The sequence below is a fragment of the Paramisgurnus dabryanus genome, chromosome 5 (assembly GCF_030506205.2).
Source record: "Paramisgurnus dabryanus chromosome 5, PD_genome_1.1, whole genome shotgun sequence".
Taxonomy (NCBI): domain Eukaryota; kingdom Metazoa; phylum Chordata; class Actinopteri; order Cypriniformes; family Cobitidae; genus Paramisgurnus; species Paramisgurnus dabryanus.
In genome coordinates, this window is record NC_133341.1 from 31,377,031 (window position 1) to 31,392,047 (window position 15,017).

A 15,017-nucleotide genomic window follows, 5' to 3' on the forward strand; every position below is an offset into this window, starting at 1 on the left:
ACGATCAGCTGATTTCAGGTTTGCCTGAGGCTCTCCAAACGCTTTCTCTCTTACAAACAAGAGAAACAACTGGTTGATTAGTTTTCACTGAACTGCTGTATCCATCGGATGCATTCACAGATGCAAACGACTACATCATGTAGTGGACAGTGCTCCGACATATGGTGCAGACGCACTTCCGGCGACCCAAGTTCGAATCCCGGCTTGAGGTCATACGCCGATCCCATACCCCCTCTTCTCTATAAGCTACAAATACAGTTTGTGTGGAAAAAGAAACCATTAGGGACACATGAAGGTCAGCAGACCATCATTACAACATAAATCCTCCAGCAAGACGGTTCTTTTGGTAAACGACGACAGATTTTTGGTGTAAAGCCCTGGCAATTATTTTCTCGTTGCACTTTGACACTTAAGAGATGATGCTTGCCTAATAGCAGTGCGATGCTGTAGTCACACCATCTGTGTCATGAAAGACTGTGAGAATGATACAAACAACACATTAAAGAGAGGAGAAACAATCTGCAGACACATCAGCGGGTCATACAGAAGACAGATGAGGTGTTGTGTAATCTCTGAGCTGTACACATCATCTGCCCCTCTCTCTTACACATCTCATCCACCACTGGACAATCTGTTCTTCATACTGATTGACCTTTTAGAAAGTATATTCATGGGTTGTTATAATTTGACTACATACAGAATGAATAACACAAGACGTATACTTAAAAAGAAATGCTGGGGTGTTTTTTTTAACCAGTGGTTGCGTAAAAAATGGCTCTAAGTTGTCACTGGGGCAGTATCTAATGGTCCCCATTAAAGTACATATATGTACATTTGGTACTAATATGAACTCATTAGGTTCAAAAATGTAGGATAATGCCCCGGTGACAGCAAGGGACCATTTTTCCTCACATAAAAAAATATATTTTTTATGCCTTTAATGAATGACACATTTCACAGCTGTGAGAGCACAGATGCCTGAACAAAAACACTGAATCATAAATTAATTTTATAACAAAATGCATTTATTACCAGAGAGATGACATCATATTACATAGCCGAAAATTACTAGCTTTATTTACAGGGTGAATTAATTGTTTTTAACTTAAAGAATCTCTGAAACCGAATCATCTTAAAATCTTATCTGTCATCACTCAAATACAAAAAAAAACACATAAGATGAAAAAAAACAGACACTGCACAGTGTTGTGATCTGTCCAATACCTCAGAATCAACCCAGAATCCTGTGCATCAAGGTTTTACCAGGAACTGAAGTCTCCAAAACTTGTTCTGCCTTTGGGTTTCTTGGCAGGTGCTTCACTGGTGGAAGGTTTTTCACTGTCTGGGTGTGAATGTTTCCTGATGAAGGAGAATGAAAGAGACGGTCAAGTTTACTATGGTGACACTAAAAGTTCCACATTGCACCTTTAAAAGGGACATATCATAAAAATCGGACTTTTTTCATGTTTAAGTGCTATAATTGAGTCCCCAGTGCTTCAAACAACCTAGAAAACTTGACAAAGATAAACCCAGTAACTTAGAGGCTGTTTACACTTGGCATTAACATGCGTTTTCGTCGATCGGATCACAAGTGGACGACGTTAATGCCAGGTGTAAACGGTGTTCAAAACGTTTTGAGCTCGTCCACTTTCGACCACTTTCAACCACATCCAGAGGTAGTCGAAACCACTTTCGATCGGATCGCTTTGGAGTTGCGGAACGCATATGTGGTTGAATGTGTTCGAACAGCCACACGCGACCGCCTTCTCTCCGCCCATTTATCTAATCTGAGGTGTTAAACACAAGTTTTACGTCTTTTTTTGACTTCTGGCGTGAACATACGGTGAACGGCGCTATTTTTAGCCTTTCATTGATAAAACTACTGCGGGTGTTCTCCGTAGTTTCGTTTTGAAAGCGTGTGAAAGTTGCGCGATCCTATTTCATCAATTGCGCTGAAAATTCAGAGAAAGCTCTAACATACACACGTACAAAACTCTGTGCAGCATGTTTACTTGCTAAACAAGCAGTAGACTCCGACATAATATTAGTTTGTGTCCATATAAACTCATAATTACTCCCGCTCGGGTTTGAATGACAGCAGAGAGACTCGCCCACCGTCTCACAGACCACCCCCTCACAGTATTCAGGACGGAAGCGGTCGAAAGTGGACAAAAGAGACGGATTTAAATACCAGGTGTAAACGTAATGTGTCTACACCACTGATAATATATTTGTTTATTATATTGCATTTCTGTCAAGAGATCCTTCTAAAAAAATACAAAATGCAACTTTAACCTAAGCTCCATGAAGTTGACAATCAGAAACCTGGAGGTGTCCAGATCATTTTTATTCTCTCTATATACTGAACCGCGACAACAAAGAGGCAACCTCCACAAAAATGTAATTTACGTGTTAAAAGGTTTGGAGTTATTATAATTAACATATCAACATTTTAAATGTAAAGTAGCAAGAACAAGATTTTATGAAAAAATATAAGCGGCGGTGTTTGTGTGATCCAGAACTGTTTTTGGATTTGCATGTGTATGTGTGTTTCTCTCTACACCAGTGTTATAAATGTGTAGAAACAGTGGGCTTATGAGGGATAATTATAATGAACTCCTGCGGTTCTCTGTATGTGTTTCTCATATCCTGATCCCCGCTGTGCCGAGGTACAAACCCGCACCGCTGACACCCACAAACACCCTGAATTACCATGATGAGATTTCAGCCTTTAGTTACACAACAATCCTGCCATTGGAGATCTATAAGTTTAAAATCTAATTCACAAGCAGTAAAAAACTCTTTTGGCTAGTAATGAACATTTTTGCAACAAAGAAATATGAATTTCAACTGTTTAAAAGCACAATGCATACCAGAAACATTGTGCATTCAGTATAATTCACTTGGTATGACATCAGATTTGTTACTTCACCATTTATTAAGCATTGAATGCTTTTGCATTATAATGTTATTATGCAGTTGGCAGATACTTTTATTCAAATCGACCTGCGATGCATTTAGGCTTTAGGTTGACATTAAAAAATGGTTTCATCGTGAATATATGTGAGCACTTACGTGGCCGCCATGTTGACGTATTTGCCCACTCCTGATCTGAAGGTTTTCGGCGGAGCTTCCGTTTTTGCTTTGCTGGTCGAAGCGGACGTTTGTGCTTTCTCTTCTTCCTCTTTCTTCAATTCTTTCTCCCTCTCGGCGGCAATCTAAACGCACACAGCATCATAAACTGCATGCTTTCAAACACAAAAATCCACTGACTTCTCTACTTATGCACAAACTCACCTGTGCGTCTGCTTCTTCATAGGGATCCACGAATACTGAAGCAGTCAGCAGCTTTATCTCAGACTGAGAGAGAGAAGAAACATAAAGAAAGACTAGAAATGCAGTTTTATTGAGAGTAAATCTGATTATATATTGTTTTACATATACAAACATGAGGTACTACATGAGTCCCCATAAGTCATGCACAACCCTTCTTCCAATCACATGGCAGATATCTGACGCTACATAAGAAATAGAAACAGCTTTAGCACCTTGGGTTTGTCTGTCTTAGGATCACTTTCAACATTCTCCATTGCCGTCAGGGTCTCAAAACCACCAACCACTCTAGAAGAGAGAAATAAAGTTGGAGATAGAGAGAAAGTTAAAGTCCCCCTGTAGTCAATAATTATATCACTTAAAACTCATCTCTGGCATCATTATAGCATATATAAAAGTTTTACCCATCACAGTAATTTCTTTAGGCTTTAACTCTTTCCCCGCCATTGAGGAGTTAGCTCATCAATTAAGAAAAAACGCTTCCCTGCCAATGACGAGTTTTTCTGGCAACCCGTATTTCCGCTATTATCCACCAGGTGGTGCTTCTACCCAACTTGTAAAACCTGGAAGTATCCCCTTAGGGCAAACTCCATGTATGCTTTGATCATCTCTCTGAATCTGATCTGTATAAAAAGTCCTTCACAAAAACACATTTCTCAGCAAAATCTCAACTTTTTGCTCAAAATTTTGTATTTTTGAAGAAACCTTCCCATATTTGAGAGGTAAGAAAAAAAGATAAAAGATAAAAAATGTAAGATAAAAGAAAAAAAATAAAGCGGAGGGTCTGTTTTTTTCATTTGAAATATTGTATGTTCATATATTTCAAGAAGAACATTTTCAGAAAGGCATTAAACTTGCACTGGCTGGCAACATTTATTTTTAAAATGCTGGCGGGGAAAGAGTTAAAACTTCTTTACGCTTAAATGTAACTCTACACCCTTGCCTCATTTAGCATACGAATATGTTATTTAGTCCCCGCCTCTACTAAATCACACAGCTTGGACCATAGATACAAATATGCTAATTAGTTTCCGCCTCCACTCTTGGGCACTACCACAACATAGACATACATGTAAATAGATTCTGCATTCCACAGTTTTAGACACATAACTGCTAGTCTGGTTTCAAACAATGCTAGAGCTGCAACTATCAATGATTTTCATAACCGATTAATCAGGCGATTATTTTTTCGATTAATCGACTAATCGGATAAAAACATAAATATTTATTCTATAATTTTACTTATTATAGCTAAATAAGGCACTAAATTTGGGTATTTGTGTGTTAAAGTGTACTTTTAAAATTACAAAAGCCACACACCACTAAAGAGTTTTACTAAAATAATATTTTAATTTTGATATTTTAAGCCTCAAATAAAAACGTTTGTGCAGCTGTTAAATAGTAAAACATCTTTAAATGTCAAAATTATTATACACAAAACATATTGGAGTCTACAGGGATGTGCTGGTGAATAAAATTTAGCTAAACTAATTTTAATCTTTAACTTTAGACCTTGATGAGTACTATTGATAATATGATACGATACGATGATACTGTTTTTATCAAAACCCAAAAACAATAAAACAAATACGAACTCACTTATATTAAAGAACGAAATGAAACCTTTATTAAACAGCGTTTTTTTGCCCTTTTGCTTCTGTGATTATCCTGTCAGTGTTGCAAGATTCGCATAACAAAACCAGTCCAATACTCATTCAAAATTAGTCCAAAAACATCCCGATGACTATTTACAGCCCAATTACCAGCAACTAATAAACCAAATTCTTCCATCTCTAACCATACAAAACATGAATCTGCTGAACCGGTACAAAAGCTGCAGACCTGGCAACACAGATCTGCTGAGAAGAAAGCGGACCAACTAATCGATTATTAGTGATTTTATTGATAAGTTATTGCAGCCCTACACAATGCATATGTGAAAAAACAATAAAGAAACCTAACCGTTGGGTTAAATCTATCCAATGTTTATATTTGACCCAAACACCATTTCAAAAAGTTAACCACATGAGGATGAATAAATGATTTCTGGTAGTAAACGATTTCCCTAAAACTCCAATATGTAATTACAAACAATTTATCATTCACTGCCAAAATGTTGTCATATTTATGAACCTGGATCAAACGTTAGTACACCCAGAAGCCTTCAAACCATTTGTTACTTTGATTGACAGCACATCTATAAACAAATGATGAAGTAAATCATGACAATTTTTCAGGTTTGTTACATCTACACGCACGCGTGTTTATTCTTCATATCATTCCTGATAGCCGTTTTATTGACATTTTAAAGTTCCTCTTAAATAAGGTCTTAGGTTCCTCATAGGTTGAGGTTCATGTGTTTTACTGCACATGCTCAGTAAGCACACATACATCTGCTGTGAGGTTGGTAAAGACTTATGAAGACAAGTCTCTGAATTCCACAGCTCAAGCCCAAGGATTTCAAGTCGATGCCAAATACACAAGCTTTCCCTTAGTGTTAAAGTCTGTGTGTATTCTGGAATGATCTGAATCAACAGAAGAAATACTTTCTCTTACCAAGTGTTAGAAATCGGACCAAACAAGAAATGTACCATTGCATTAAAAACATCCATCCACCAGACTCCCCACTACACTGTAAACAAAATGTATTTGCATTTATTTTTGGGAAGCAGTTTTACCAATGTAATTAGACAGTTCCGGATCAGGTTTAACCAAATGAGTTTGCAATAAAAAAAAAACATAATCCTACATACTAATACAAACATACATGGCTTTACAAACTCGTTGATTCGAATACAAATAACAAACCCAAGAGAGACAGGTACAGCATTTGTGAATGTTTACCCGTGCATTGCTGCCCTTTGGTTCAGTTAAGAAACTGGAAAAGCAAATAAACCGAGCTGCACTGAGTTTGAGGGATGCATAAATCATGTAGAGATGTAAAAATGTCTTCCTACAGACAGAACTGTAAATGAAGATTTACCTTCCAAACACAGTATGTTTCCGGTCCAGGTATGTGCATGAGCGAAATGTTATGAAGCTGAAAGGAAACAGAAGGTGAAGACAGTTTTCAGTTTTAATTTGCATTTCCTTTAGGAAAAACCAGCATTAGCACCGGCAGACAAACAAGGCAAACAAACTTTTCTTACTAAATATAGATTAAATAAATTACAGTTATATTATCTAAATGTTGATAAATAAATAAATAAATAAACATATAAATATATATAAAGCTTATATTTATATAATAACAAACACATATCAGACTGAAAAACACCTAGAAACGTTTAAGGGTCAGTGACAAAAACAGTATGGCAAGATGAGAAATGCAAAAATCTTTTTTAAAAACTTGTTTTAAAAGCATGCATCAGGTTTATTTCAATGCACATAGTGAATTTGTGTTAATTTTATGCAAAACAAAATGACATTTGCACCATTTTTATGAAAGTTAAGACTGAATGGACCTGAAAATGTTGAATGGTGTAACCGCCAATTGAGTCAAAGAATGAGAAATATTAAATATTTTATCCACCTTGATGGCATGTAAGTGTGATCATCATCATCAAAACAATTTTTTTAAATTAAATATAATTTTATTAGTTATTTCAAAATGTAATTTTTAATGCATTTTTGTAATATTTGTCCTGACATAATGCTGAAATCAGCTCTGTTTTTTAAATAATCTTTGACAAATGATGTAAAAAAAATCATATTACACTAAACTAGATGATTATATTTTATTCCACATTTTTTATGAATATATTTATATTTTCATTTAAAAACACACACCAATTGACACAGATTGGTTACACGACATTGACATCAAAATTAAATAAAACCAGAAATTTTAGACTCAAAAAAAGAGAGTGTATGAAAGTAATCTGCAAATTTATTTTGAAATTTTAACGCTTTTAAATTTAATTGAACAATACGGAAACAAAATAATTAACCCTTAAACAGTTGGCACTGCGAAAAAAGTTTTTGTATTTTTTTTTCAGTAGGCATAAGAATTTTTTTTTTTATTGAACTAATCTAAAACTTTTTTTCTTAACCCACTGACAGATTTTTTTCTTTCTTTTGACCAAGCTCATTTGACTTGATCTTTAATAATAAAAAAAAAACTTAATATTATGGATGCACTGATATATCGGCAAATAAAAGCGTTTTTTTTTCAACTATTGGACATCGGCTGATTGTTTAAAAAAGGGCAGATTATATCCTGGTAATCAAAAGAGGCAGGAAAATGCATGAGAACTCATGCAATGTGATTATTTTAAATTGGGTCACAATAGGTACGTGTACATTCAACCAAATAATCTGTTTGTAATCGTATTGATTGCTCATTCGGATTAAAAGGCCTTCATGTAAACACCTTAATGCGATTGAGGTCGCATTGAAAGGGGCGGTGTAGTCCGATCTGTGACTCGATCAGCAGGAGAAGAGTATGCATGTAAATGGGTGAATCGTAGTATTTTCTCAATCGGATGCAAAATATCTGGGATTTAAATATCAACAAGAATGATTGAGGAATATTTATACAGTGCTGTCTTCAAGTACCATAATAAGCAGATACAAACACTCACAATTGGGATTTATTTGTGTTGGGTCCCGAGTTAGCCATACTCAGAATCCCCCGACCCGTGTGGGACAGATTGGGTCTGAACTCATCCTTAAACGGCTTCCCCCAAAAAGATTCACCGCCTGCACAGAACAACAGAGAGATATTTGACAGGAGAAAGACAAGCATTTGAAAACAATGAGGTGCATTTGAGATTAAGAGTGAAATCACAGCACACAGCCAATATAAAAAAGGAATGCAGTACGAATCATCACCTCTGCACTTGAAAACAAATCAGCAATTCAGCTCGAGAAAATAATATTTACAAAACAGCACCGCATACAGACACACATTTAATAAAAAAAAAAAGTTTAAAACCAAATGGGATTACAAAAGTAAACAGATTTGTATATTTTCTTTAGACAACTGGGGTTTGCTTAACTGTGCAAAAGTTGACTAGTTATTTAAAGGTGAATAAATTAAAAATGTATTAAAAGTTTAACTCTTACAATGTCCACACAAACAAACAGCTGACACCGAATGCTTCCTAATCATGTACACTAATTACCGCCTTATCACGTTTAAATTAAAACACTGCTGGACGCACCACACGTGGCGTGTATGTGCATAGATTGATGATGTAAGGCACATCTGAAAACATATCTGCAGATGGTGATGTGAGTCACCTGTGGCTACTGAATTCTCAGATTTATGACAAAGGCATTATTTAAAAAAAAAATACATGATTCCAGTTAAAACAGTAAGGTTATATCTATCTCAGAGCTGTGGCTTTACTATCTGCTTTATAAAACTCCTGCAGCCGGATAAACGCTCCCCGAGTGACATTTCTGCATCATTTATAATCATGCTGACATTATCTTCCCACCACACCCCATGCTACTGTGTGATTAAAAGAAAGAGGAAAAAGGTTACTATGAATAAGGATTTAAATATTACAGTATTTATGTGTTTTTATTATATAAATAAATACATTTTATTTATATATTTTTTTCACATTACAGAATAATAATAAACTTGTCCAAACTATGAAATAACATAAATGTAACGCAAATGTAAATGTTATATTTTACCTAGAGCTGTCAAAAGATTAATGGCATACAAAATAAACATTTGTTTTTGTATAATATATGTGGGTGCACTGTGTGTATTTATTTTGCATATATAAACACACATACACACGTGCACATATATGTATTTAAGATAACATTTACATGTATATATATTTATTTAGATTAGAATTTTTTATATAATATATACACCTTTTAATAATGTTTTTTCAGTAAATTATTTTTTTCTTAACTTTTTGTGCTGGACATAGATTAATCTTATACAAAGTAAAAGTTATTTTTTGCACAATATATGAATAAATATATTTATTTATATTTTTAAATAAAAAAATTATTAAATGTGTGTGTGTGTGTGTGTGTGTGTTTAACTATACATAATATTTACACCCAATACACACACAAATTTATTATGCAAAAAATTACTTTTATTTTGTATGAGATTAATCTAGATTAATCTATGCCCAGCACTATTACATTTATACATGCATGTGTGTATTACACCCAATACACACACAAATATATTATGCAAAAATAAACTTTTAATTTGTACGTGATTAATCTTTTGACAGCTCTAAATTTTATTGTCTGAAGTGAAATCACTCTTTGCCTAGAAATTGCAAAACCGTACTCGTGTCATTTTATCAAGAAGCGTCTTGAAGTTTCGCCTCATGCTAGGGCCACACCAAAATATTTTTTTAAAATCTTATCAGATTTTTAAAATATGAGAGACAAGGTGAAAAAAAATCGAAGATTTAACACGTTTGTTCCTATAGTGTGTGGAGTGTCGCTATGTGTGCTTCCATAGTATTTGTTTTTCCTACTATGCAAGTCAATGGGCAACATTAACTGTGTGTTTACCATCATTTATTAAAATATCTTTTGCGTACAACAGAATAAAGAAACTCATTGAGGTTTATAGCAACTTTAGGGTGAATAAATGATAAAAGTTAAAGAGACTCAAAGTTGAACATTTTGTCATTAATCAAGAAATTTTACTCATGGTTATACTATAAAAGTGCATGCTTGTTTTATAGTTAGTCACTTTTGCTGAAAATGTGAAAATTATTAAATGACTGCTGTAAAAAAAAGTGTGCGTTACAGGAGTTCAAAAAAGCAGTGAAAGGCTCATTTTGATCCAGCCAAATTACATGCACAAATTGCATGCACATCATTCCATGCATTACGCCTCGCACTGTTTTTCGAGCGACTGACCGTAAGTGTTTATTTATGTGACAGCTTTGCACATCCCTAACATACACAAATGCAACTTGGCCACCATTTCCTTATTTCCCACATGCAAGTAAACAATCACATACTAAGCACATGTTTCAGACAGTTTGCATTCATGCAAATTCTCCGGCTTTAATTTGCATCTATTTTTAGGTCAGCTGTCAAGCTTGTCTGAGTGTGCATGTTAACCAAACTGTGAGAAGATTCAAGTCGCTTCTGGCCTGAAGTCTAAAACCGAATGCTTCAAATTCACTCTCTGTTCGTGAAAAACATCTTGTTTGTCTTTAACTCTCCATCACTTCTCACACCAAGGTGAAATCCTCAGGTTAAGGTGGTGCATTTTGTATGCGATTGAATTTTAGAAATGCACACTTCTCTATTCGAGGATCTTTAGCCGTTCGGTTCTTCAGCAAAATTTGCAGCTTTTAAAACCCATGACCACAGACCTCAAAAAATGTGTCTCAAAAAAGACATCGAGAGTTTGTATTTTAGGAAATTCTTAATTTGTTTAAGCTCAAACAAACTTTCTATTTTTTGGGAGTGGACCTTAGTGAGGACAGATGCTGACACAATTGAATACGAGGCTGCAGACACTGATGCACAAATGTAACTTGTTATGGTTTAATGAGAAAGATTATACAGTAACAAACTTTCCTAAACAAATCAAATGCAAAACGGTTAATGGAGTTGGATCATAACAGTACAGACGAGTGACTCCATTTGTTATTCCTAATCTAGAATTAAAGTAAAAATGATTACCTGTACCCGTGCCTGTGGGGTCTCCTCCTTGAATCTGAAACAAGTAAAAACAACTATATAACTAATAAAATCCTAAAAATAAAACAGATTATTATTATGGATTTTTAATTATTTAAGATATTTACATTTATGCATAATGGGCATTTTACACTGTATGCACTGCAGCAAGCGAAGAAATCGACTACAGCTTTTCTCGTGTAGTGGAAAAGTTTTTGCACTATTTAGTACAAATACATTTTTTTTCCGTATCCGTGGAAGAGGATTTTGGGTGCACGAGCAAGGCGTGCGGACCGACTCCGCTCCACTTCTGTAACCGCCCATCTTTTGCCCCTTTCCGCACGTCTTCTATTGTAAATAAACTAGACGCTCGCGACTGCCGCGTATTGTGTGAAACGCCCATTATGCATTTTACATTTTTGCTCTACTTCTCCTTATTGTTTTAGCAAAATCCATGTTCTCATGAGCAGAAATCCAAAACGTTAAATGCATTCATTTGAAGGACGTGTTATCATGTGAACCCTTTAGTTTATTCATCAACACAAACGTCTATTAGCAGGGTGGGTGATATATTTTACAAGGAAAAGGTGTGAGAAATTTGCCTGCAATCTACTGAAACATCAAGCTTCGTATAGAGCTGTTACACACAGCTGACACCCACACTAATGTAGTTTGTTTTTAATATAACATGAGGGCGATTAAATGATGACAGAATTGTCATTTTGGGTGAACTATCGCTTTAAGCAAATATGCACATAACATTTAAATAAAATGTAATAAAAAAGGTTTATATTAGCAATAATAACTGTAACAATAACCGTCTGCAAGTCAGCTATAATTGGAATTTTATACGAGTAGTCCTGTTTTAGAAAATATGTGTATACATTTTTTATAAGAAGCAAATTAGCCATACTAATAGCCATTAAAAAAGCCATTTAAAGTCATTTAAAAGGTGTTAAGACTTAAATAATAATGGTGAGAGACACAACTTCAGAAACAAATCTGAGCCATGTGTACTTTAATCAAAAGGTTAATGTTAATGAAACATTTTTAAGAGGATATCGACAAACCATGAAATTTCGAATAGACCGGTGGAAGACGGTGCCGTCGTAATATCCTTTCTTGCACAGTTTAATGAAGTTTTCTCCAGCCTTAGGGACCTGAAAAGAGAATAACAAATGTCAGTCTTAAATGTCATAAAATATGATTTATTAAAACTAGTTTTCTTAACCATGACAGCAAAGTTGCTGAAATGAAAAACAAAGAGGTGGGAAGAATTACAACTTTGTTTATTATCTCTCATAAAATGCATTCACAATTATATAAAATAACAAAGTACAGTCTATAAAACAGAGACTTCGCAACTAACTCAAACTATATTGGAGATATTTCTCAGCTATGTTTGGTATTTCTATAAACATCAGAAATTTCTCAGTTAAAATAAAACCTTCATAAAATGTGCTCACAGATATTGACTGCTGTACTGTGAGATGCAGAAGCAAATTTCACATAAAAGATTTATCCGGAAAAAGGAGGTCAAGCATGTCAAGATTTGAAATAAATGTAGGTCTGATGGCACAAACTCTCAGCCCAAAAGAAAAGCTGGAAATGAAGTTGATCTCAATCTGACAGCGTTACATAACTGTCAACAATGACATTTAACTCAAATGCTATAGAGGAGAAAAAATATAACAGGGCAAATCTAAAAAATTTGTGATGGCCGCGGGTACTTTTGATTTGAAAGGAAAGTGAGCTGGCCATAAAGACTATTTATGAGTATTTTTGCATCCTTAACGAGTCCTATTACTGCCATCTCATTTTTGGGAGGGGGGTTAACGGTGTTTCATTCATTCTGACGTATCAACACAGTTGTATTCCTCATGCTAAAGGCCCCAACGCTCAGGAGGCGGAACCAAAGGCGGTAAGTGAATTTTGTTTGCAATTGTTGCATATAATGTAAAGAACATGAACATGTAGCTGTGCTGCACTCGTAACTCAAGTTTATCATTTATCTACTCCCAATCTTACACTTCGGCCTTCTTCGGAAAAAACGGAAAGGCTGTTCTGTCTTTTATATATTTGACATTATTTTGGAAATGTTATTCACTTTGTACAGCAAAGTTTTCTCACTGGTGAATGACACATGAGATGTGACCGTCTGATCTGTGCGTGTTCATGTGTTTTGAAAGAGGCGTGACTTTGGATGGCGATTTGACTGGAGGGTGGGATCGTCAATTTCATTGCTAGGTGGCTACCGTTAGCATTTTTCAAAATGTGAAACCCTACCTTTAATGTCGGCTTTTAAAATTTATACTATAAACAGTACTGAACAGTCTGACGATAAAATGATAGGCTGTGGGCCACAGTGGGCGTCACTTATTTGTTAGTTTGGTTATGTACTGTATTATTTTAGTAAAGTTTCTTATATGGATGGGCTATTTTACACGTAAGACTAAGTCACATACTATTTGAGCCTATTTTGCTTTAGATTCAGCCTTTGAATATTTTTGTTAGAAATTATCTTAATGTGTACGTTTATTTGTGTATATCATTTAAACAAATATTCTGCATGTTTACATTGAAAATATATAATGTGTTAAAATTGTGTACTGTCTCTTTAAGAATTTGGGGACTGTGAAGCTTGCGGGTAGTGCGCTCTTTGGAATACAGTGGAGCCGCACAGTTTTCTTTACCGCATCAGTGATATTTAAAATGTAAGATCATGTATTGTTTGTAATTTTTTATGTTTGATTTAAATGATAAACAAGATTAAAGGAAGATATTTAATCAGGAAATGGAGTATGTGGATTGTTTTGTCGGACAGACACAGAGCGAGTGGATTGTTTTTTTTTTTGGATACGGAGCCAAAACCAAAACTAAATGCGCACTCACACATAGGGTAGTATGGAGTTTTAACACGGCTGTACAGCGCAGGGTGCATATTTTACTGGAAACAACAATCACGGATCGTTCTCTTCCATGAAGGCCGATGTAACCATCTAAGAATATATTAACACACTTATTACTTTTGTGGACTACAAATGCAAGTTGATGTATTACTGGGATTGCTTGGCAAAGATAATTTACAAACATGAGACCGGATGGACATTCTATCCGACTGTCGGCCATGATGAAGTTTAATGATTCATTGCGCCGCCCACCATGGTCTTGCGACGTTGGATCAGAAATGTCTTGTCTCCAAGTGTTATCTTAGAGTAACGCGAGTAACAAACGTATTTAAATTTCAGTAAATGTAATTGTGTTTTGTTTAAAAATATTGCAATATTTATATTATTTTTATGTCTATAATTTTTTTTGAAATATACAGCTTTGTTTCCAACTTTCCCATTCAGATGGGAATACGAGCGTCCTTATAATAAAAAACATCAATTACTAATCTGTAAACAGTGAGAAACAGAATATTTGTGAATTTAGGACGAGAGAGAATAAGACAGAGTGAGAGAGAGAGAAACAAAGAGAGAGTGTGAGAGAGACATCTACTCAAGGTAACCACTTATCTTCAACCTGATTTTAATAAAAAAGAAACAAAAATAGCACCCGGTTACCAAAACTGTAAAGTTCACAAAGTGCTGTTTCTATGTCCGACAAGCAGAGTTTATCTCAGTTCCCAAATGACACAAACCCACAGAGACACGACACAGATGTGAGGATGTGTTTGCCTTTATAATCTCTGAGAGACAGATGGGAGGTTGATTTGACCCTTAAAAGTGTGCACTGCATTACTGTGAGGCTATTAAAACATATCTGAAGTGTTTAAAAATCACTTTTCCAGATTTGTTTGGTGTTGCTACTGATAGAAAAAACTGAATTGAACAAATGATGATCAAAGAAACATTATGGCAGCATGGTTCAAGTGACAATTTTTTTCTTTCACGTGGCACAGATCAGATTTGACCCAAAAAGTGCATGAATTCTGATATTCTCAGATCGGTTCACATGTGGAAATGAATCGAATACGTGCAATCGTATCTGAAATGGAAGCGGACTGATCGGATATTCCCTCTGTAAAACGTGCCATTCGTCATTGAAAA

The 15,017-nt window shown here is 35.0% G+C and overlaps 1 protein-coding gene across 1 annotated transcript in view; it reads right to left on the reverse strand.

Annotated features, from left to right (window-relative positions):
* Window positions 1-1,003: 1,003 nt before the first annotated feature.
* The window catches only part of ppil2 (peptidylprolyl isomerase (cyclophilin)-like 2), a 34,190-nt gene continuing 20,176 nt past the window's right edge, over window positions 1,004-15,017 (reverse strand). The window contains exons 13-20 of the mRNA XM_065250911.2: window positions 12,036-12,125; window positions 10,969-11,002; window positions 7,917-8,034; window positions 6,317-6,373; window positions 3,549-3,621; window positions 3,298-3,360; window positions 3,076-3,218; window positions 1,004-1,359 (exon numbers count right to left, since the gene is read on the reverse strand). Coding sequence (XP_065106983.1) covers window positions 1,260-1,359; window positions 3,076-3,218; window positions 3,298-3,360; window positions 3,549-3,621; window positions 6,317-6,373; window positions 7,917-8,034; window positions 10,969-11,002; window positions 12,036-12,125 — 678 coding nt within the window. The 3' untranslated portion in view covers window positions 1,004-1,259. The remainder of the gene's footprint in view (window positions 1,360-3,075; window positions 3,219-3,297; window positions 3,361-3,548; window positions 3,622-6,316; window positions 6,374-7,916; window positions 8,035-10,968; window positions 11,003-12,035; window positions 12,126-15,017) is intronic.